The sequence below is a fragment of the Melospiza georgiana genome, chromosome 1 (assembly GCF_028018845.1).
Source record: "Melospiza georgiana isolate bMelGeo1 chromosome 1, bMelGeo1.pri, whole genome shotgun sequence".
Classification (NCBI taxonomy): Eukaryota; Metazoa; Chordata; class Aves; order Passeriformes; family Passerellidae; genus Melospiza; species Melospiza georgiana.
The window spans coordinates 1,175,558-1,200,064 of NC_080430.1; the positions used below are offsets into that span (position 1 = coordinate 1,175,558).

The 24,507-nt window shown below is 46.1% G+C and overlaps 1 protein-coding gene across 2 annotated transcripts in view; it reads left to right on the top strand.

Moving 5' to 3' along the window:
* KIF9 (kinesin family member 9) overlaps positions 1–23,883 on the top strand; it is a 24,873-nt gene extending 990 nt beyond the window's left edge. Inside the window, exons 3-23 of one of the 2 annotated variants that reach the window (XM_058023946.1) lie at positions 1,563–1,699; positions 2,940–3,027; positions 3,599–3,764; positions 3,888–3,994; positions 5,511–5,735; positions 6,752–6,835; positions 6,961–7,053; positions 7,591–7,738; positions 9,193–9,257; positions 10,699–10,776; positions 11,848–11,916; positions 12,541–12,645; positions 12,935–12,990; positions 13,392–13,533; positions 15,055–15,161; positions 16,150–16,422; positions 18,961–19,169; positions 19,712–19,891; positions 21,215–21,330; positions 22,104–22,208; positions 22,983–23,883. In XM_058023946.1, coding sequence (XP_057879929.1) covers positions 1,563–1,699; positions 2,940–3,027; positions 3,599–3,764; positions 3,888–3,994; positions 5,511–5,735; positions 6,752–6,835; positions 6,961–7,053; positions 7,591–7,738; positions 9,193–9,257; positions 10,699–10,776; positions 11,848–11,916; positions 12,541–12,645; positions 12,935–12,990; positions 13,392–13,533; positions 15,055–15,161; positions 16,150–16,422; positions 18,961–19,169; positions 19,712–19,891; positions 21,215–21,330; positions 22,104–22,208; positions 22,983–23,090 — 2,661 coding nt within the window. In that variant the 3' untranslated portion in view covers positions 23,091–23,883. The remainder of the gene's footprint in view (positions 1–1,562; positions 1,700–2,939; positions 3,028–3,598; positions 3,765–3,887; positions 3,995–5,510; positions 5,736–6,751; positions 6,836–6,960; positions 7,054–7,590; positions 7,739–9,192; positions 9,258–10,698; positions 10,777–11,847; positions 11,917–12,540; positions 12,646–12,934; positions 12,991–13,391; positions 13,534–15,054; positions 15,162–16,149; positions 16,423–18,960; positions 19,170–19,711; positions 19,892–21,214; positions 21,331–22,103; positions 22,209–22,982) is intronic. The other variant, XM_058023956.1, reaches the window with a different exon arrangement.
* The last annotated feature ends 624 nt before the right edge of the window (positions 23,884–24,507 follow it).

The window sequence follows — 24,507 nt, forward strand, 5'->3', positions numbered from 1 at the left end:
CACCCCCTGGCCCATGGCAGGGTCACCTCCCGCTGCTCCCAAGGCTGGGAGAAATGCCGATCGCTTGGTTTAAAAGTTTAAATTTAAATTTAAAAATTAAATTTTTTTAGCAATTTAAATTTTTAGTGATTTTAAATTTTTTTAGTAATTTTAAAATTTAAAATTTGAATTTTTAGTAATAAAATAGTTATAAAAATAGTAATACAAATTAGATTAATAAGAATTTGGACGACCAGAGTTAGGACAATAAAAACACAGACAGATGGAGAGTCCAGGTGTCTTTTTGGGCAAATTAACCCAGAATTAACAAAGGATTAACCCTTAAAAGCAACAGCTTGCTGCATATTCATGTATCTCATACATGATGCAAAAGTTCTTTTCAAACAAAGAGTGTTCTCCGGTTGTTTTCAAATCCCTCTCCTTCGTCTTGTTGGCTCCTTCACGTCTGGAAGGAGGTAGAAACAGTTTGTGTCCTTCCTGATAAGGAGGCAATAATTGTTTTATTGGGAGTTTTGGTGTCTTGTTGCTGTTATCTCTGTGCAAAGAATTCCTTGATTATCTCATTCTTTTCTTGAGCTAGTTACAAAAAGTATCTTACACCTCATAGTTTCTATTTTAGCATTATATAATGTAAATATACATGTATAATGTAATTATATAATATAAACATTTAATATAAATATATAATATATAATATAAATATATAATATATAATATAAATACATAATATAAACACAAATATAAATATATCATACTATATAATATAAATATAATATTATATACATTATGTAATATGTATATATTATGTAATTATATATAATATAATTTTATTATTTATAATCATATAATTATATAGTGTAATTTTAAATTATTAATTTAAACTGTTATATAATGTAATATACATTATATACCATGATATATATTATATAATTACATTATATAATTTATAATGATATAATGTAATATTATATATGGCATTATATAATTATAATATTATATAATTTATATAACATTATATATTACATTATATAATATTATATAATGTAAATATAATATTATATACATTATATAATATGTACATAATATAATCTACAATATATAATTTTATTATTAATCATTATATAATTATAAAATGTAATTTTAAATTATTAATTTATAATATTATATATATTATTTATTCTATTCTATTCTATTCTATTCTATTCTATTCTATTCTATTCTATTCTATTCTATTCTATTCCATTATTACCTTACATTATATAATATATAATTATATAATGTAATATTATATAATGTATATAATATAATATTTACATTACATAATATTATATAATGTAAATATAATATTATATACATTATATAATATGTATATATAATGTAATGATATACATTATATATAATTTTATAAATTTAAAGAAATTATAAATAATTTCTTCTCTCTCTGATTCTTAATGAAGTTATTCCCAAACAAATTTCTCTTCCTCCTTTCCCTGCTGTTTTTCTTGCTTTGGAGGAATAATTCCCAACTGCTCCAGCACTGGGTTTTGGGGTTTTTTGGACAGATTTCTGTGAGCTCTGTGAAATTCCAGGAACAGGAGCAGAAGCACAGCCCAGAGCAGGGGAAGAAGGAGAAGGATGAGGACCTGGAGAGCATCATCACCTCACTGCTTGAAAAAGAGCACGAGGGTGACAGCCCCAGGTATGCCCCAAATGTTCCCCTGTGCACTGGGTTTGATTTCTTAATTCAAGACTCTTTTAATTAAAAAAAAAAAAATTAATGTGTTGATGAGTGTGGTGGTTCATTGGTTAATTGCTAGTGTGTTTATTTTTTGTTGGGAGATAGGATTAGCAGAAAGGTAAAATAGGTTTAAAACTTTTAAAAGGGTATAAAGAAAGTTTTATTAATAGTGATTAAAAGAGAAAAAAAGTAGTGAGAATTAAAATTAACCTTTCAGAATACTTCTCTTCCCTGCCCCACTTTTTTTTTTAGATTAATAATGTAAAGAAATTATACCTAAAATTTTTAGTTAGTTTATTATTTTTAGAATTTTTTTTAGTTTATTAAGGAGAGAAGTCTTTTTTGTTAAGGTTATGGAGATTCTTTTACAAGTAGAAAAAAACTATTTTTCTGAGGTTTTTAATTTTTTGTTGTGAATAACAGCTGCCCTGGGAACTCTGTTCCTGACTCCCTGATTTAAAACAATCAAGTCTTGGCTCAGCTCCAGCCCCCACAATTCATTTTACAGCAGGTAAACTGTGAGAGGCCACAAAAAACTTGGATGTACCAGAAATCCCAAAGATTTTGTCCCAAACCAGAAGTTGTCACTGCTTTTTGCACAATTATTGAGCAGGGGTTATTTGCAGGAAATGTTTGAGGGAAAATGTGGGATTTACACATTTCCAGGGATTTTAAAATCCTCAGTGCGTGGGGCTTCAGCAGCTGGAGGATCCCTGAGCCTTCCTTGTGGGGTTTTTACTCAGCAGATCCTCCAGCCTGTGGATATTTCCTCCAGCAAATTGAAAGTCAGCTGTTCACTGGGAATTGAAATTATTTTAAAAACAGAAGTCTGTGTGTGACAAAAGAAAATCCCTCTCCCATTCCTGTGAATATTTTGCTTCCCAAGGCTAAGAGGAAGAAAAGTGGTGTTCTCCAGCACTCCTGAGCCTGGTGCACATGAGGAAATCAGGAAATCAGGATCAGTTTGACCCTTCTCCTTTCACACCCTCGGATTTCCAAGACTGGAAGGAATTAAATTCACCTTTAATTTTCAGCCACTCTTTGCCCACAGTTGCTTTTAATGGGGAATAAAGACTTCAGCTAAATAATTGCCAACACTTTGAATTTTGACTCCTCTGCCTCACCTTTTGCTGGGAAATAATTTAAATTTCAGTTTAGGGAGTGAGAGATGATTCTTTTCCTCATTTTTCTCTGTCCTCAGAGCACCAAGTCGAGTCATGGCGTTCGTGCGGGTCAAGCCAACTGCTCATTTTGCCCAAGACATGATCAGGCTTGGGGCAGACAACAAGGTAGAGCCAAAGAAACTGAAGTGGGAAAGGTTTGGAGTCTGGCTGCAGCTTTTTCCAATGGAAAACCAGGATTTTTCCATCCCTTGAGGCCATGGATGATGTTTTGGGGGTGTTGGTCGCTGTGTTCCTGCTCAGCTGTGGGTTTGTCACAGTGAGTGTGAGGATGGAAAACACAATTCCTGTGGTACAATCACCAGGAAAACCCTCCAAAGGACTGGGGCTGGCTGATCCATGAGGATTTCCCAGTGCTAACCACAAATTGGCACAGTCTATTTCCATCCTCTCTTATGCAAATCCCTCCCTTTGCCTTCTCTTGCTTAATTAATTTCCCTGAGGCACAAAATCACTGAAAGTTAAACAGATGAGCTTAACCACATTTCCTTTCATTTTTATAATATTTGTCACCAGGAATTTTGAGAGCATTACCATATACTTTTAGGGCATCTAGAACCATCCAAGGCAGTAAAATAACTCTGTTATTTGTGCTCCCTTTTCTACCTAACCCCAGGTCCTGAAGTGCTGAGAACCCTCAGGGCTGTTGAGTTCATCTCCCTCTCTTGTTGGCTTGCAGAGCATCGATATCTACATCCAGAAGAATCCCAGGGGAGGAGTTGTGAATAATTCTCAGACTGACTGGTCCTTCAAGCTGGATGGGGTCCTCCACAACACTTCCCAGGAAATGGTTTATGACACTGTGGCCAAGGACTTGGTGTGCAAAGCTCTGCAGGGCTACAACGGTGAATTATTGCAATTCTTATTCTTTTGGTCACAACAAGAGATGGGGTTTAAGCAGAGAGCCATTTGCTGTTCTGTTGGAGGCTCCCTCCTGAGTTTTTCCTTTTGCTTTGGGGTTTTTTTAGGTACCATCATGTGCTATGGGCAAACTGGAGCTGGCAAAACCTACACCATGACAGGAGCAGCCTCTGAGTACAGGAACAGAGGGATCATCCCCAGAGCTATCCAGCAGGTATGACTGCAGCTGGTTGGGAGGAGAGGAGGGAAAGACACCAGGGAACACTCTTCTGTCAACTCTTGCTGATAGAAAAGTGTTTGAACACAGTGAATAAGTTTTATGTGGGTTTTTTTTTCCCTTCATTTTACCCCAGGGACGATGGTTAAAGAATAAAGAGTTTTATTGTTATTTTCAGAGGTTGTTCCCCTTTAGTTCCTGTTTGAGTTCTTGCTGCTCCCCAGATGTCACTGAGCCTTCAAAAGAGGTGTTTTCCAAACTGTTATTTTGTGAAATCAGGATAAAATAATTTAAAAACACCCCTAAGGCACAGAGACACTGGCACAGAGTGTCCAGTGAAGCTGTGGCTGCCCCTGGGTCCATGGCAGTGCCCAAGGCCAGGCTGGACAGGGCTGGGAGCACCCTGGGACAGTGGGAGCTGTCCCTGCCATGGCAGGAATGGAATGGGATGGGCTTTAAGGTCCCTTCCAGCCTAAACCATTCCAGAATTCCATGCTTCTATAAGATCATTAAATCCAAATCCAAGCTGAGCCCTCAGAGCTCAGATTCAGCCCCACACACCCCCAGATGCACTTGGAGCTGTTCAGAACTCTTTATCAATATCTATCTCTATATTACAGAAATTTATGTGTTGAATATACTCATGTATTTATTTATATTTGATATCCATTTTCATTTTATACCCTTCTCATTTCACATTCTCAGATCCCCAAGCAGGACAAGGCCAGGAGGAATTTTCAGCATCTCTTTACCCACAGCTCCTTTTAACGGGAAACATATCTTTTTATATCTTCTCTGTTTATATCTTACATCTACTTAATACCACACCCATTTATATCTTATATCAACATCTACCCAAATATCTGCTCTGTTTATCTTACATCTACTTTTACCACACTCATCTGTATCTTATACCAACATGTACCCAAATATCTTTGTTTATGTCTTACATCTACTTATACCACACAGATTTTATATCTTATATCTTACATCTACTTATACCACACAGATTTTATATCTGATATCACCATCTACCCAAATATCTGCACTGGTTACATCTTACATTTACTTTTACCACACAGATTTTATATTTTGTATCTTACATCTACTTATACCACACCATTAATATCTTATATCAACATCTACCCAAATATCTTCTCTGTTTATCTTACATCTACTTTTACCACACTCATTGTATCTTATACCAACATGTACCCAAATATCTTTGTTTATATCTTACATCTACTTATACCACACAGATTTTATATTTTATATCTTACATCTACTCATACCACCACAGATTTTATATTTTATATCTTACATCTACTTATACCACACCATTAATATCTTATATCAACATCTACCCAAATATCTTCTCTGTTTATCTTACATCTACTTTTACCACACTCATCTGTATCTTATACCAACTTCTACCCAAATATCTTCTCTAAAAAGCCACAAATAACTGAAAATCCTCCCTGTGAACGGACACAAACCCTCTGTCTTGGTGCAGGTCTTCAAATCAGCTGCAACATTCCTCAATATCCTGGTGACTGTCCGAATTTCCTACCTGGAGATCTACAACGAGGCCCTGTTCGACCTCCTGGCGCCGGCGCTGGGCCGCGGCTGCAAGGACAACCAGCTGTGTGTCATGGATGGGCCCCAGGGGGTTTATGTCAAGGGGCTCTCCATCCACCCTGTCAGCCACGAGGAGGAGGCTCTGCATCTCCTTTTTGAGGCAAGAGAACCCAAATGTTCTCTTTAATCCCGTGGTTGTGGGTGCTGGCTGAAGTGGAAGAGCAGGAGTGGGTGGCCAGGGTGGTGGAATGAGGTGCAGCCATTGAACTCCTCTTGGCTGTGGGGAGAAAACTCTTGGTCTTGCAAGGAAAATGTCCCTGGTTCAGGGGTTCTGGAAGATGCTCCGAGAAAAGATGGTTTGGGGTGATCATGGCACTCTTGGAATTGACAGCAGGGCTGTTCAGGGTGAGAGATTTGTGAGGGGATTTGATTACTGAGATCAGCATTTTTTCCTCATGGATGCTTCAGTTGGTGAGGAAAACAGGGATGAATAATTGGATCTGGCTGCAGGAGGTGGATCCTCACCCAGAGCCATCTGCTGTCCTTAAAATCTGTCTCTGGCCTTTTTAATAACCCTGTGGTGTCCTGAGCTCTGGGATGTGCAGGAGCTGCCTCTTCCTTTTTAAAGAGCAGGAGGAGGCTGGGAGAGCTGGGAATGTTCATCTGGACAACAGAAGGATCTGGGGAGGGCTCAGAGCCCCTGGCAGGGCCTGAAGGGGCTCCAGGAGAGCTGGAGAGGGACTGGGGACAAGGGATGGAGGGACAGGACACAGGGAATGGCTCCCAGTGCCAGAGGGCAGGGATGGGTGGGAGATTGGGAATGGGAAATTCCTGGCTGGGATGGAATTCCCAGAGCAGCTGTGGCTGCCCCTGGATCCCTGGCAGTGCCCAAGGCCAGGCTGGAGCACCCTGGGACAGTGGGAGGTGTCTCTGCCATCCAGGGGGTTGGATGGGATGGACTTTAAGGCTTCTTCCCACATCCCTTCATGTTCCTGGCAGAGGTTCAGATCCCTGCCCATCACACCTGTGGGAATTTTCAGCACCATTTGAAGCTTGGGGAGCTCTTTGCATTTCCAATCATCAGGAAATGGAAAGAGCCACAGAGATGTTGCCTGGTTTATCCTCAAAAAGCCACAACTCCATGAGCTGAGCCTGGAATTTTCTCTCCATTGGCAGGGTGAGACCAACAGAGTGATAGGAGAGCACAGCCTGAATAAGAATTCCTCCAGATCCCACTGTATCTTCACCATGTACATTGAGGTGAGAGCTCCAGCCTTGTTCCTATGGACTGGGACAACTTTCTAGGGATCCAGAGGATCTTTGTTTTCTCCTGTATTTCAGTTTTGTCTGCCCCTAAGTGCAGTTTCTCTTCCTCTCTCCCTCAGTGTCGTTCCAGAGATTACACAAATCACAAATGCCTTAAATCTAAAATCACCTTAATTGACCTGGCAGGGTCTGAGAGGCTGAGCAAGACTGGGGTGAGTGCTGGGAGCTCCTTGGGTTCCTTTGGGTCCCTTTGGAAAAACAGGGAAGGGAACTGAGCTGGGGAGGGTTTGGAGCACCAGGAGGGGCTGAGGGAGCTGGGAAGGGGCTCAGCCTGGAGAAGAGGGGGATCTGGGGGGATCTTGTGGCTCTGCACAGCTCCTGACAGGAGGGGACAGCTGGGGACAGCCAGGCTTTGCTCCCAGGTAACAGGGACAGGAGGAAATGGCTTCAGGGAGAAGTTCAGGTGGATATTTGGAATATTCCTCCTGGAAAGGGCTCTCCAACCCTGGCCCAGCTGCACAGGGCAGTGGTGGAGTCCCCATTGCTGGAGGGATTTAAAATCCTTTCATTTAAATGGTCAGGGGTGGCCTTGGCAGTGCTGGGTCATGGTTGGACTCAATGATCTAAGAGCAATTCCCCGATTCCGTGGCATTCTGCATTGATCAGAATCAAAACAACATCAGCCCTTCTGAGGAGCCCTCCCTGTCCTGTGTGTGACCAGAAGTGTCTCCTCTTGCTCTCCATTGCAGTCTGAGGGCCAGGTGAGGGTGGAGGCCGCCTACATCAACAAGTCCCTGTCGTTCCTGGAGCAGCTGATCATCGCCCTGGCCGATCCCAAGAGGGAGCACATGCCCTTCAGGCAGAGCAAGCTCACCCACGTCCTCAAGGACTCGCTGGGTAAGGGCTGGCACTGCCCCCAGCTCCTGCAGAACTAGGCAGGGCAAGTCCTGAGCTCATCATTCAGCAGGGAATCCTGCAGTGGTTTGGGTTGGAAGGGACCTTAAAAGGGTCATCCATTCCTCCCCTGCCATGGCAGGGACACTTTCCACTGTCCCAGGCTGCTCCAAGTGTCCAACCTTGGACATTTCCAGGGATCCAGGGGCAGCCACAGCTGCTCTGGGCATCCTGAGAAACAGAATCTTTATTTATTCCCATTCTCTTCCTGCATTCTCATCCCATAAGACAGAAATTTGACCTTTTTAGTCACTCTGTGCCTCTTTTTTCTGTGCCTTTGGAGGGACAGTTACACCCTGGTGTGTCCTTTGTGCTTCTTTAAACTGGTTGGAAGGGACCTTAAGGATCATCCATTCCTCCCCTGCCATGGCAGGGACAGTTTCCACTGTCCCAGGCTGCTCCAAGTGTCCAACCTTGGACATTTTCAGGGATCCAGGGGCAGCCACAGCTGCTCTGGGCATTCTGAGAAACAAAATCTTTACCAACACCTGGAACTCGGAGTTCTTATTCCCATTCTCTTCCTGGAACTCAGAGTTTTTATTCCCATTCTCTTCCTTCATCCTCATCCCATGAGACACAAATTTCACCTTTCTAGTCACTCTGTGCCTCTGTTTCTGTGCCCTTTGGAGGGACAATTACATCCTTTGTGGTTCTTCAAACTGAAAGAAGCCTTAGGTGGGATCCTGGGCAGGAATTCCTGGCTGGGCTGGAATTCCCAGAGCAGCTGTGGCTGCCCCTGGAAGTGTCCAAGGCTGGACAGGGCTGGAGCACCTGGGACAGTGGGAGGTGTCCCTGCCATGGCAGGGGTGGCACTGGGTGATCACTAAATCCCTTCCACCCCAAACCACTCTGGGATTCTGTTGGAACCCTGGCTGCTGAAAATTTTAGACTTTCTGTGTTAACAGGCACTGACCCCCAAGCAAACACTACATTTAACCTAAAACCATAGAAAAAACTTCCAAAATTAAATAATAAAACTGAAATTACATGTATGTATGTTAAATAAAAGTGTGTAATATCACATAGTAGAAAACTTAAAGTTTTAAAATAGTGTAATATATATAAAACAACTTAGAAGTTCTGACAGAAGCTTGTCCTTTTTCTTTACCTTTTTCTTCACCTTCTTCTTTGTAAGTTTAAATAATATTATGTAATTAAATAAAAAAATCCACATTACACGTCACAAGTAATAGTTATTAAGTTAAAAATAATTTAAGTATCATTTCTTAATTAAACAATTTATCCTTTAAAAAGCTTGTAAAAAATACAACTGCCTTTTTACCTCTCCTCTGTTTTAATCAGCACATAATAAAATACACTGCAGGAAAGGAAGCAACAAAATAAAAATCACCCAGAATTATATTGTTTGCTTTATTTTTATTCTGATTTTTTCCCAGGGGGAGGCTGCAACACTGCCCTGGTGACAAACATCTATGGGGAAGCTGAGCACGTGGAAGAGACCGTGAGTGGGGAATTCCTAATTCATCCCAAACTGTGGAGAACTCATCTGATCCCAAAGGCTCAAATCTAGACTCCTGTCAGATGAGAGCCTGAGGCACAGCAGGCAGGAACTGCTGGGATTTAAACTCACAGCAGAGATGATGATGATGATGATGATGATAATTATAATAGTAATAGCAGCACTGTGGTAATATTACTAATACATAATCTGTAATAATATAGAACATACCATAATACATAAATTATTAAATTAGTTATTATTAATTAGTAATTATTAATATTAATTTGTAAATGTAATTATTTATATCAATAGTAATTTATTACTAATATAATATAATATAATATAATATAATATAATATAATATAACATAACATAACATAACATAACATAACATAACATAATATAATATAATATAATATAATATAATATAATATAATATAATAATATAGTATAATATAAAATAATATAATAATAGTGGCTATTATTTTTTTTTATTACATGGTGGTATTATCATTACTATATAATCTGTAATAATATAGAATATACCATATTATGATAATTATTAATATAGTTATTAATAATCGCTAATTATTAATAATATATTAGTTTTATTAATGCAACCATCTATATTAATAATAATTTATTACTAATAATACATAATGTATAATAAAATATAATATAATTATATATTAATATAAATATTATATTATATTATATTATATTATATTATATTATATTATATTATATTATATCTATTATTAATATAAATTATATAATATTATACAACATTATATTATAATATATTTTATATAATATAATAAGATTATTGAATTATATTATTATCTAATAATGACAATATATAATAATAGTAATAACTATCTTATATTTATAGAATATAGAATATAGAATATAGAATATAGAATACAGTATGATATTATTATATAATAATAGCAATAATATAATAACACTAGTAATAGTAATTATTATATATTTATACTATTATATAGTATAGTATGATATTATTATATAATAATAGTAAAAATACAATAGTACTAGTAATAGTGATTATTATTGATTTATATTTATACTACTATTATCATTATCATTATCATTATCATTATCATTATCAGTGTTTCCATGGGCCATCCCCTGGTGGACTCCCTGGAGCTGCCCAGTTCCCAGCAGAGCTGAGCTGGCTCCCTGCTGCTGCAGGAATGAGCAGGAACCCCCCAGGGGTCGTTTTTTAACCTGTGAATGATCAAATGGGTGAAAATCCCCCTGTGTGAGCTGGATCTGTAGCAAACAGGGAGGAAACCCCTGAAACAATTCACAGATTTTATATCTCTCTGCTCTTGGATCTGACAGAATTAAGTAGAAAGATCAGGAAAATGATATTTCTGCCAATATCTCTTTTATTGACTTTAAACTTTTATTTTTCCAGCTGTCCTCCCTCCGCTTTGCCACCAGGATGAACTGGGTGACAGCTGAGCCTGTCCCCAACGAGCCCTTCTACAGGGAGGTAGGGACAGCAGGGAAAGGGGAAGGGAACTGTTATAATTTTATCATTAATATTTAGGAAATAACCTGAAAAACCTGAGGAAAATCAGGTGGTTTCATAAATAACCTTTCCTCAGCCAAGCTGACTCTGCTGATTTTAGGTGGGTGATGAAATGGATCAATATTAAACCTTTTAATAGGTTTTTAATTACAGCTCCCTGGTCTAAGGCACAGCCATGCAGGTGCTCACATCTTCCTGGGGATTCTTTCTTCTGCATATCCCACATTTTCCTGATGAGGTTCCGCTCTCAACAGAGAGATTTTATGGTGAATTATTCCCCTGACATGCAGGAAATCATCTCCAGTCCTCCTGCAGCTTCATCCCTGTTGCTGCTGGTAACAGAACAGCTTCTCCACAATTAGAAAACTTGGGTAATTAAGGAAATCATTTAAAGGAAGTGATCACAGGATATTAGAGTGCACTTTCAGAGTGGAAACCAAACTGGAGGAGCTGAAATTGGAAGGAAACTTTGTGGTTTGGTTTTCCAGAGGTCACTGCAAAGCAGCTCGGTGCCCACTTCTCCCTGAATCCCAAGATTTTTGTGCTCACCTTTCTGGGAACACATTTTAAAAAGTGAATCCTTGAAGATATTCCATGTTAGGGAGAAATCCAGTCACATCCAGCACAGGAAAGTCTCTCCTTTGTCCCAGTTACTGCCAGAGCTGCTGAGTTCAGGGCAGAGGTGAGCCCTGCGCAATGCTTGGCTTCCATGATGATATCCCAGATCCTGGAATTTGATGGTCCCTGCACTTCCAGACCAGGAAATTATCCCATGAAAAAGCAGTGATGCCTTGGGCAGGCTCTGCAGGCAGCACCCAGCACAACCTGCCCTGGAGGGAGTAATAATAAAATATAAAACAATAATCAAAGGACAAATCAAATTGATTTCCAGAGCCACTGATTCCCTGCTGCAGGCCATGAGGGAGCTGGGATCCAGCTGGGATATTCTCCAGCAGCCAATTTGTGCTGCTTTAGCATTTTTTTTTTCCCAATATAATTTTGTGTTTTCTCACCCTTTTTTTTCCCTGTTAGCCATCAGTGAAGGCTCTGGAGGAGGAGATCCAGCTCCTGAAGCAAGAGCTGATCATGCAAGTCAGCTTGGTGAGGAGCAGTGAACTCATTGCCCAGTGGGGTTGTGTCCTTCCCTGTGCTCCCAGCACCACCCTCTGGGGCTCAGGGGAACCTCTGAAGATCCCACACAGAGGGATGGTGTTGGAATTTCAATCCCCAGCACTGGAGATGGGGTTTGGGTTTTTTCCAGACTCCTCTGTTGGCTGGTTACTCCCAAATCCCATCTCCTACCAAGTCAGGTGATGAGAATGCCAAGCAGAAATGGGCACAGCAATTCCAGGTGTTTGCCAGAGCAGTGGAATTACAGAATTCCAGAATGGTTTGGGTTGGAAGGGAGCTTAAAGCCCATCCCATTCCACCATGCCATGGCAGGGACACCTCCCACTGTCCCAGGGTGTTCCAAGCCTGGCCTTGGGCACTTCCAGAGATCCAGGGGCAGCCACAGCTGCTCTGGGAATTCCATCCCAGCCCCTCCCCACCCTCCCTTCCTTAAATCCATCCTGAATCTCCCCTCTTTTAGTTTAAATCCATCCCTCCTTGTCCCACCACGACAGGACCTGCCCAGATCTTTGTCCCTGTGGTTCTCTCAGGCTCCCTCAGCTGTTTGCAGCTCCCTGATTCTCAGTTTTCCAATATTTTGATTTTTTTTTTTAGACAAGTCATTCCTTGATGACTTACAACCCCCTGACTACAGCTCAGAGAGCAGAAATCAGATCCCAAGTCCAGAAATACCTCAGAGGAGTCATTGAGGAAATCGATGTAAGTAGTGAAAAAAGGATTTAAATCCTGATTCCATCCTCTTCCTCCAAGAGAGGAGCAGTGACCATTTCTTTTGAAGAGGCTGTTTTTCACCCCAAATCCACTACAGAATTGTAATTTAATTTCTTTTTGCTTTGTTAAGTTTCTTGCATGTTTTCGTTCCATTTTGGCTGATTTGGAGGCTCTGGAAGTATTTTCCTTAATCTTAAAACCCTTTAAACTGATTTATTTGGAACTCCTTTATATAATTAATACCAAAATTTATGGGTTTTTTACCTCTCTTCCTCAGATTGTGAATGTCAGGCAGATCCAGGAGGTGTTTAGACAGTTCAAAGTGATTTTAAGGTAAGTCCAGAGATCCCAGAGTGGTTTGGGTTGGGAAGAACCTTAAGGATCATCCCATGGGCAGGGACATCTCCCACTATCCCAGGCTGCTCCAAACCCCTCCAACCTGGATTAAAGGTTCAGACAAGGGGATGGGACTGAGCAGAGCTAGCATGGTTTGATGTGGACCATTAAAAGGTGCTGTAAATTATTAAAATAACCATCAAAAAGCTTTAATGTTAAAGAGCCCTAAAGGAATGCCATGGAAAAGGAGAGGAAGGGAGTGGACAAAGGGTATCATGGGAAGCCTGGGAGGGGTGCTGAGGGATAAAACCACAGGTAAAGGGGTTTTTCTTTGGGAATCTGCCTTTGGCAGGGCTGGCAGGTGGGAAAGGATTCCTAAAGGGCTGTTTTTTCCTTAGCCAACAGGAGGAAGAACTGGAAAACAGGCTCTGGAGCAAGTATGGGATGGGATTCATGCCTGGGGCTGGCTCCATCTCCAGCTCTGATCTGCGCATGGAGGAGGCTGAGGAGGAGCAGGAGGAGGAGGAGGAAGAGGAGGAGGTAATACTGGGGCTTGACCTGGCCCAGACTCCACCTGAGAGCTGGCTCCTTTGTGCCAAAGTGGGAATTGTACAAAGCAGACTTTTCCCTGTTGAAATCAAACCCAGAAATGTCACTGGGGTGAGTTTGGCAAAAAAACATGTCCGGGGCAGAGATGTACCATTAACAAAGAGGAATTCCTGGCAGCAGAGGGATTAATTGGGCCCTTTATCTGCACAGAATAATTTAGGAAATGGGAATTAGAGTCCCAGAAATGTTTGGGTTGGAAGGAACATTAAGGATCATCCCATTCCATGGGCAGAGACACCTCCCACTGTCCCAGGTTCCTCCAAACCAAACCCAACCTGGCCTTGGACACTTCCAAGGATCCAGGAGCAGCCACAGCTTCTCTGGGAATTCCATCCCAGGGCCTCCCCACCCTCCCAGCCAGGAATTCTTCCCAATATCCCATTTAAACAGTGCCCCTTTTGGTTTAAAGCCTCCTCAATGTCCTGTACAATGCCACCTCCAAAGCGACCTGTGTGTCACTGGGCTGGAGAAGGTGAGGTCCTGCCTCTGCTGAGATCCCTTTTTTAATTTTTTAATCCTTATAATGTCTGGAGCCAAGTGTATAAATCCCACCTAATCCATAAATCCTCCTGTGGGCTCTCAGAGAGTTTTTAATTCCCACATTAGGCTGTTCCAGGGGATGGAGGAGCTGCTGGGTGAGATCTGGAGATCATCCATGGTGTTTAAAAATGGGATATTCCTTTGTGTTTCCATCTTTCCATGGTGTGCACAAATGGGATATTCCTTTCTTTTCCATGTTTCCTTTCTGTTTTTCCATGTTGTGCACAAGTGGGATATTCCTTTGTGTTTCCACCTTTCCTTTCTGTTCTTCCAGGCTGTGCACAAATGGAATATTCCTCAGTGTTTCCATCTTTCCAGGGTGTGCGCAAATGGAATATTCCTCTATATTTCCATGTTTCCTTTCTGTGATCCCATGGTATGCACAAAGGGGATATTCCTCTGTGTTTCCATCTTTCCATGGTGTGCACAAATGGGACATTCCTCTTTGTTTCCATATTTCCTTTCTGATCTTTCAGGCTGCGCACAAATGGGATATTCCTTTCTGTTTCCATGTTTCTTTCTGTGCTTCCATGGTGTGCACAAATGGGATATTCCTTTGTGTTTCCATGTTTCCTTTCTGTGCTTCCATGGTGTGCACAAATGGAATGTTCCTTTCTGTTTCCATGTTTCCATCTTTCTATGCTCCCAGGCTGTGCACAAATGGGATATTCCTTTCTGTTTCCATGTTTTCCTTCTGTTCTTCCATGGTGTGCACAAATGGGATGTTCCTTTGTGTTTCCATCTCTCCTTTCTGTGCTTCCATGGTGTGCACAAATGGGATATTCCTCTGTGTTTCCATCTCTCCTTTCTGTGCTTCCATGGTGTGCACAAATGGGATGTTCCTTTGTGTTTCCATCTCTCCTTTCTGTGTTTCCAAGGTGTGCACAAATGGGATGTTCCTTTCTTTTCCAGGAAAGTGCAGCTGACCAGGAGGAGGATTTGGAGGTTGATGCAGGGACTCTTGAGATTGGAACTCCTCCCACATCCCCTGTTTCTGATGGGGAGAAGGAAGCTGATGAGTGAGTGAAGCAGTCACAGCCCTCTCCTTTACCTCTGATAATTGTGGAACCATGGAATTGTCAAGATTGGAAAATCCCTCCCAGATCATCCAGTCCAGCCATGGAGGAGGGAATGGAGGGAGCTGCCAGAGGAGCAGCAGAGGTTTGGGGAGGGAAGGGGGAAGCAGCCAGTGCTGAGCAGAGGAAGAGCCTTCAGTGAACCCTGCTTGGTTCCTCCCTGACACTTCCCCAAAGTCCTCGTGGAGGGAGCAGAGGAGCCACCAAGGCTTTGGTGTCCACGTGACCCCTGGGCTCTGCTGGGCTGGTTTGGTTTCAGGAGATGTGGCAAACACTGTGAATGTCTTCCAAATCCCCAATCCCACTCTCCTGGTCACGGCATCCCTTAGGAAGAAATCCCCTGGCAGGGTCCTGGCACAGGGCCACAGAGCAGCTGTGGCTGCCCCTGCATCCCTGGCAGGATTGGTTAAATTTAGATCACCCTGGGACAGTGGGAGGTGTCCCTGCCATGGCAGGGGTGGATTTTAAGGTCCCTTCCAACTAAACCCATTCCATGATTCCATGATGATTCTATTTCCATTCCCTGCAGTTGATGCTGGAGGGGTTTGTGGAGGGACAGGAGCAGGGAGCCAGGCTTGGTTTAACTCTGGGCTTGGATCAAATCCCTGGGGATTCCTTTTGGGGAGGGTTAACCTTGTCCAGGTGTGCCCAAAGCTGGGCAGGGTGGGACTGCTCTCCTGGGGATCCTTCTCAGGAGAGCTCCTGCAGCCTGGCCTGTGTCCCACAGTATCCAGGGCACTCTGAGGATGAGGGATTTGTGGCAACAAGGCTGATTTCATTCCTTGTCAGGGGATATTCCTCTGGAAACTTTGGTGGAAGCTACCTCAGATGAGTTTTGAGCTCAGCAAAGCCAAACCTGCAGCGAGTTTTGGTTCCAGATCCCTCTGGTGAAGCAATGAATGAATCTGGTTTGTCTTTCCCCCCCTGGCAGGAAGGAAAAAATTGGGAGCCCTTCTCCTGAGGCAGGTCAGGATGAAACCTCATCAACCAAAAGTCCCACCAAGGATCTGGAAGAGGAAGAGGAAGATGAAGAGAAAGAGAAAGAGAAAGAGAAAGAGAAAGAGAGAGAAGAAGAACAAGAAGAAGAAGAAGAAGAAGAAGAAGAGGAAGAAGATCAGGAAGAGGAAGACGAAGGAGATGACCAAGACAGTGATGAAGAGTGCTCAATCGATTCTGAGGATGGCCAGGATGCCCAGAACCTCAAGTAGGTTTTCCCTGGGAGGGAGTAAATCCCCATTTTCCAGAGGGTGCTTTGCACTGGGTTGTGTTCCCTGAGTGCAGCTCCAAGGCCAAGGGGAGAGATTTGGGGATCTGCAGGAACACAGGACAGGAGAGGTGATGGGAGCCCCTCATGGTGGTGGTGGGGTCACCTCTGTGCTTCCAGTTCTGCCCTGGCCACTTGCTCTTGAATATTTAAAAACTTCAATTAATTTAATTTCTTTAATTTTATTTTTTATTTAAATTAGTTTAGTTCTTTAATCTCTGAAAACTGCAGCATCCCTTTGGTGAGTGGGAAAACTTCAGGGAGACTTCATGTGCAGCCAGAAATCCCCACAGTCATGGAAATGGAGCTAAAGAATCCTGGAATTCCAGGCTGGCTTGGGTTGTAAGGGAGTTTAGGGATCATCCAGTGCCACCCCTGCCATGGCAGGGACACCTCCCACTGTCCCAGGGTGTCCCAATGTCCAGCCTGGCCTTGGGCACTGCCAGGGATCCAGGGGCAGCCACAGCTGCTCTGGGAATTCCATCCCAGCCAGGAATTCCCAATTCCCAATCTCCCATCCATCCCTGCCCTCTGGCACTGGGAGCCATTCCCTGTGTCCTGTCCCTCCATCCTTGTCCCCAGTCCCTCTCCAGCTCTCCTGGAGCCCTCCAGGCCCTGCCAGGGGCTCTGAGCTCTCCCTGGAGCTTCTCCTCTCCAGATGAACATTCCCAGCTCTCCAGCCTGGCTCCAGCTCCCTGTGCTGCTGGCTCTGGGGCAGCCCTGCTCTGGGGTCTCACCTGAGGGGCACAATCCCCATTCCCTGCTGCCCAGGCTGGGATCAGCCCAGGATGTGGATTCTGGCTTGCAGCAGGGCAGTGAAGCTGTTGCAGAATTCCCTCCTGGAGCTCCTCCATCCCCTCTGTGCCCTCCCCACGGGGTTTGTGTCCCTCTGGGGCTCCCAGGGCTGGCAGGAGAAGCTGCTGCAGCTGCAGGAGGCACATCCATGGCACTCCCAGCAGCTGGCAGCTGGAGCTGTGGCACTCTGCCCAGGGGCTGTTGTTTACAGCCCTGTGCCAGCTCTCACAGCCCTGCAGGAGCTGGAAAATGCCCTTAAGAGGTCACTGAGGAGAGGCAGGAGCTGCAGTGTGGAATGTGGAGCCCTCTGGGCACCTGCCTTGGAACAAAATAAGCTTTGAAGTCCCCTCCCACCCAAATAATTCCATGATTTTCTGTCTGTACCTCCTGCTCCCAAAGGCATCCTGCTCTCCAGGAGTGTCACCAGCACAGAGCAGCATCTGTGCACTGTGACATTCTCACATTCTCCTTTTTTTGCCTGGTGTGCCTCATGCTGGAACAGCACCAGGTGTCCACTGGGACATGATGGCATCAAAGTCACTTCACAGAAAACTCAGGAATGGCACTTGGAATTCTGACTTGGGAAACAGGCAGCACTTCCAAGGGCTGGCAGCAGTGCTGAGGAGCTGGCCAGAGTCTGGAGCTGTGGGTTTGGCTCCAGAGGGGGCTGATCCTGCTGGGAATGCAGCATGGGCTGAGCACAGGCGTTTCTTTAACAATAGGGAGGAACAATATCCATTATTTTGGTGAAAATTCAGCCCATGAAAGGCTGGCTTTCCAGGGAATACTCAGTTCTGAGGCATCTCCTGGGGAATATGGTGTCTGTGGGTGTTGGGGCTGCATGGGGGCAGTGCCAGGGACCCCTAAGGAACCCACAGAAATCCCATCAGACCTGGGCTGTGGCTGTTCCCAAGGACTGGGGAGGCCACACCTCAAATCACGAGTGGAGTTCTGGGCCCCTCACCACTGAGGGGCTGGAGTGTGTCCAGGGAATGGAGCTGGAGCCCCAGGAGAGGCTGAGGGAGCTGGGCAGGGGCTGCAGAATCCCTGAGGGAGCTGGGCAGGGGCTGCAGAATCCCTGAGGAGCTGGGCAGGGGCTGCAGAATCCCTGAGGAGCTGGAAGGGGCTGCAGAATCCCTGAGGGAGCTGGGCAGGGGCTGCAGAATCCCTGAGGAGCTGGGAGGGGGCTGCAGAATCCCTGAGGAGCCGGGCAGGGGCTGCAGAATCCCTGAGGAGCTGGGCAGGGGCTGCAGAATCCCTGAGGGAGCCGGGCAGGGGCTCAGCCCGGAGCAAAGGAGGCTCAGGGGCCCTTGTGGCTCTGCACAGCTCCTGCCAGGAGGGCACAGCCAGGGGGGTTTGGGATCTTATCCCAGGGCACAGGGACAGGAGCAGAGGGAACGGCCTCAGGCTGGGCCAGGGGAGGTTTGGGTTGGAAATTGGGGAAATTCCTTCCTGGAAAGGCTCTCCAGATGTGACACAGCTGCCCAGGGCATGGTGGCTCCCCATCCCTGCAGGGATGTGACATCCACATGGATGTGGCACTTGGGGACATGGCTCAGGGGTGGCCTTGGCAGTGCTGGGGGATGCTTGGACTCCATCTTGGAGAGCTTTTCCAACCTGAATCATTCACTGCACGCTGCAGGGCAGCACAGAGTGAGCTCCTGTGTCTGTGTCTGCTTTCAGGCCCATTCTGTCCAAGCAGCAGGCCTTTGAGGTGTTCAAGAAGGAGACTGGACAGGAGATCCACAGGATCTTCAGGGACAACAAGAGAATCCTCATTGCCAAGAAGAAGGCAAGCCATTCTGTGGCCCAGAGGCTCAACAGCCTCAAGGAGGAGGTGGAGACAACCAAGGAGGCTCTGGAGGCTCAGAGGAAGAAGCGGAGGCAGGAGGGTGAGGAGGCAGCACGGGACAGGGGATGGAGCTCTCATGATCTGATCCAGATCTCATCCTTGTTTGATTTGATTTAATTTAATTTAATAGAGGTGGTGATTAAGGAATTGCCCTGGGATAGGGCTTTGCCTCTGGATTCCCAATATTTCCTCTGTCCCTATGTGATTCCCAGGTTGCAGAGCAGTTTTGGGTGGTCACAGGACTCCAGAGTGGTTTGGGTTGGAAGGGATGTTAAGGATCATCCCACTCCACCCCTGCCATGGACAGGGACACCTTCCACTGTCCCAGCTTGCTCCAAACCAAATCCAGCCTTGGACACTGCCAGGGGTCCAAGAGCAGCCACAGCTTCCCTGGCCAACCTGTGCCTCCCAACCCTCCCAGCCAGGAATTCCTTCCCAATTTCCTATCTAAGCATTCCCAGGGATTTTTTTCCCCCTGGGAGCCAAGTCAGACCCTCCATCAGATCAGGTGTGACATCTGCAGAGCCCTGTCCCTGCTCTCCACCCTCAGCAGAGCCTTCCCTTCCTTTTCTCCCCCTCCAGGAGAATACACGGATGAGAAAGGACAGGTGATCATCGACGAGAACGAGTTCTCCCTCATTGTGAGGCTGAAGGAGCTGAAGGAGGAGCACAGGGCTGGCTTTTCTGAGCTGAAGGACCTGAAGGCAGAGATCCAGTACTGCCAGCAGCTCGTGGATAAGAGCAGGAAAAGGCTCATCTCAGGTACAGAGCACCAGGGCTCAGCTGGGATAAATCCAGACTGGAGCACCCCCAAACATCGTGGGATCCCACAATGGTTTGGGTTGGAAGGGACCTTAAAGATCATCCAGTTCCAATCCCCTCCCACCATCCCAGTGGCCCTGGACACTTCAGGGGACACAGAGCTGCTCTGGGCACCCTGTGCCACAACATCCCTACTCTCCCAGTCAGAAATTCCCAATTCCCAATCTCCCATCCATCCCTGCCCTCTGGCCCTGGGAGCCATTCCCTGGGTCCTGTCCCTCCATCCCCTTGTCAAATTACCATTCTCTGTTGTCCTTTGTCCTGCTGCCTTCCAGGCTGGATTTTATCCATAATCAGGTGGAGTTTTCTGACCTTACCTTGAATTTCTGCAGATTTTCTCTCCCAGATAATGCCCCTCTACTCCTTGGTCCCACCCCTACATGGGGGAAAAAGCCTCCCACAAGGAATCTTACACTGCTGACCCCAATCTCATCCTTGATTTGATTTAATAGAGGTGGTGGTGGTTAAGGAATTGCCCTGGGATAGGGCTTTGCCTCTGGATTCTCAAAATTTCCTCTGTCCCTCTGTGATTCCCAGCTTCCAGAGCTGCAGCTCTATCAGGAAAGGGAGCTTGGCCACAGCTCTGCCTGGGAAATCCCTACAAATGCCTGCTGGGCTCCACCTTGAAATCTGTGGGTTCTAACTGCTTTATCCCTGGATCTGCCCCTCTGAGGGAAGCCAGTCCCTGTAGGAATTCCAGAGCCCCAAACATTTGGATGCAGCATTTCCAGGGGACAGCTTGGATCCATCAGAGCATCCCACGCAGGAAGAAATGGGATAATCATTCCAGGGACAGTCATTCCCATCATTCCAGGGATGAGCAGGACCCAATCACAGCTGTGCCACTGCTTCCTCTTGGATCTGGCTTTGGCATTTTTGGGTGCTCCAGATGTTTGCTGTTTGTTCAAACGTGCAGGACTCGCCCAGATCAGGAGTGGAGTGCCCTGGGAAATGCCCAGGATTGATAAGGACACAATTCCCACCTGCTGTGTGTTCTCACTGCCTATTATGGGGTGGCAAATGGCTGTGTGGGATTGAAATCCGAGCCCCAGCCGTGCTGCCCATTCCAAAGGGATTCTGGGGACAGCCAAAGCCTCCTTAAATTCACTTTTCCAATGGTTTAAACTCCAAATCCTGGAGTTCTGAGCTCCTGTCTGAGGGTTTAAGAGCACTGAGATGCTGCCTGATCCACGGGGACAATCAATCCATGCTGGTTTTTGGGTGATTAATTACAGCCATGAATTGGCCCTCTTGGCTTTGCAGAGTTTGAGATCTGGTACAACGAAAACTATCGAATCCCTAAGGATGTGAAGGAAGCTCTGAAGCCTGGTGGGAACATCAGACCTGGGATGATTCCCATCAACAGAGTCATGTCCCTGGTGAGTTACCCCAGAGTTCTGCTGGTTCTCCTCAGGAGCCACGAGTGGGGTGTGAGGGAATGAGGGAGCCTGTGGAAGGAGGAGGAGGAGGAGAAAAAGGAGGAGGAGGAGGAGGAATGACACACCAAGGGGATATCTGCAGCCACATCCTGCTGTCACATTCCCTTCACTGTTCAGGCTAAATCAGGACAGTGACTGAGGCACCTGGGCATCTGTGGGACACCAGGGACTGGGCAAAGTGCCTGGGGGTGCAGGGTTTGGATTCCCAGCCTGTGGGATCCCAGCTTTGCAGCCAAACCAGTCCTGTGGCGGGAGCCATGTGGGGACCTGGCTCTTTTCTCATCCTGAAAAGCACATTTCTGTTCAACTCCCCATTCCCCAGAAATCTTGCATGTAAAACAGTGTGACCAGAAGGGGGAATTGTGCACCTCTGAGGTGAGACCCCACCTGCAGAGCTGCCCCAGCCCCAGGGCCAGCAGCACAAGGACCTGGAGCTGCTGGAGACATCCAGAGGAGGCCCTGGAGCTGCTGCAGGGCTGGGGCCAGGCTGGGAGAGCTGGGAATGCTCATTTTTCCTGTGGGAAAATCCCAACCCTTGCAGGTTTTTACCCAAAGCCCTGCCCAAAGCTGCTCCTCCAGGGTGTGGAAAGGGAATCTCTCACCTGCAGGGTTTCCCTGGCTGAGTTGGTGCTGGGTGCCACAAAACGGATGCTTGTCCCAGGTGTGCAGGTGTGTGTTTTGCACATGGAATGGGGAATGCTTTTCCCTGGCAGGATGAAGATGAGCAGGACAAGTTTGAGCAGGTGCAGGAGAAGATGCTGCCAGACAGCCCGGGCTCCGTGTCCTTCTACAGGGCCAGGATGAGGACAGATCAAAAGGTAATCCCAGGGAGAGTTCCAGGATGGATTGGGATGGAAGGGACCTTCAGCATCATCCAGTGCCAGCCCCTGCCATGGGCAGAGACACCTCCCACCATCCCAGGGTGCTCCAAGCCCTGTCCAACCTGGGCAGAACAAATTCACCCAGAGAGAGATGGGAATGTTCACCTGGAGAAGGCTCCAGAGACACCTCAGAGCCCTTCCAGGCCCTAAAGAGCTGGAGAGAGACAAAGGATGGAGGGACAGCACACAGGGAATTATTCTCACTGCCAGAGGGCAGGGATGGACGGGAGATTGGGAATTCCTGGCTGGGAGGGTGGAGAGAGACTGGGATGAAAATTTCCAGAGCAGCTGTGGGAAATCCAGGAAATCCAGCCTGGCAGTGTCCAAGGCCTGGCTGGATTTGGTTTGGAGCAGCCTGGGATAGTGGAAGGTGTCTCTGTCCATGGATTGGACTAGACTGAAATAAATCTTAAGGTCCTTTCCAGCTGAAATAATCCTGAGATTCCATGAAAACATCTCAGACATCTTTTCAGTGCTCTGGAGAATTTCCTAGGGATTCCTGTCCTCTCCTTGGAGCCTGCTGGCATCTGCTCTCAGCAGAGCAATGCTGTGTGATGGGGGCTCTCCCAGCTCTTTCCAGCACCCCTTGGAAAGTCTGAGAAGGAATTTGGTTTTATTTTTCAGAAAAAAAAAAAAAAGTTTTTACAGGTGAGAACTGTGCTCTGAGAGCCGAGCTGAGCTCAGTGACCCCTTTGTGTTCCCTGTTCCCAGCAAAGCTTCAGCAGCTCCCTGGACTCCCTCCAGAGCATGCACAGGAAACCCGGACTGCTCCCGGATGCTGACAAGAAGAAAGCCCTGACCTTCCTGTCCATCTCATAGCCTGCATCCCAGCATTCCCCAAGGAATGGCACCTCAGCAAGTGCCCCCTGCTCGCGTCCACCATCGATTTACAAAAATAAACAGCAGGAGAAGCGCCCCACGCAACCTTTGGGCAGGCAGGGAGTTACTGGGGATCGATGGCGCTGTTTGCACAGGGCAGGAGCCAGGCAGATCCAGCTGGTGTTCCTGAGCCTCTGGAAAAGGCAGGATCACAGCACAGAGGCTGCTGTGGGTAACCCAGGCTGCTCCTGATTCCCTCTCTCCTGGTGCTGGAGTGCAGCTCTCCTGGGCTTGCTCCCACTGGAGCAACAACTCATGGCTTGGCCTGTTGGATCTGCCTGGAGAAGGGAATGAAACAAAGATTCATTTCTGGGGAATCACAGAATGGTTTTGGTTGGGAAAGCCCTCCAAGATCGAGTCCAACCATTCCTCAGCACTGCCAATGCCACCCCTGACCATGTCCCCAAGTGCCACATCCACAGGGTTTTTCAATCCCTGCAGGGATGGGACACCATCCCTGCCCTGGGCAGCTTTGCAGAGTTTGAGATCTCTCTCTCTTGGAGAGCCCTTTCCAGGAGGAACATTCCCAATATTCCACCTGAACCTGCCCTTGAGGCCCTTCCCTCTGGTCCTGTTCCCTGGGAACACAGCCCGACCGCTCCTGGCTCCAACCTTCCTCCTTCCAGGGAATTGCAGGAGCCAGAAGGTGCCCCCTGAGCCTCCTCTTCTCCAGGATGAGCCCCTGCAGCTCCCTCAGAAGGATCTGGGATCTGGCAGGAGAATGCTGAAAGCCCCAAAGTCAGCACCCCCAGCTGTCAGAACATCCTGCTGCCAAAACCAGCAGCAGCCACGGATGGTGGGAGCATCCCCAATTCAGGCACCCCAGATTTTCCCCAGGCCAGCCCCAGCTCCATGGAGAACTGGGAGGGAACAGATCCATGGGCTCAGTTTGTTTGAATTTGTTGGAGCTTCCTTCTGTCCCCACAACAGCACCTGGCCCCTGGAAGGGCGCTGGAGAACATGCCAGAAATCACCTTTTCCTTGTCATGATCCAATTCCAGAGGTTCCAGAAGCTGCTGGGAATTCAGGCCAGGCTGGATTTCCCAGGAAAACGCTTCCACACAACTGGAACTAAACCTTCCTTTGTCCTTCCCCATATCCACCCCTCCTCTGCTTCCCACCTCGTCCCTGTGGGTCCCTCCTGCCCACACCATGCCCCCAAATCTGGGAAAATCCCCAAAATCTCAATATTGGAATCTGTAAATGTGGTTTGGAGGATTCCATGCTGGGTCTCCTGAAGTCTCCAGCACCATTCCATGGAGGAGCTCTCCCAGGGATTGGGAAGATGGGAAATGACCTGTGAAAGGAAAAAAAATGAGTTTTAGTGATTTTTAGGGCAAATGGGGCCTGGAAGAGC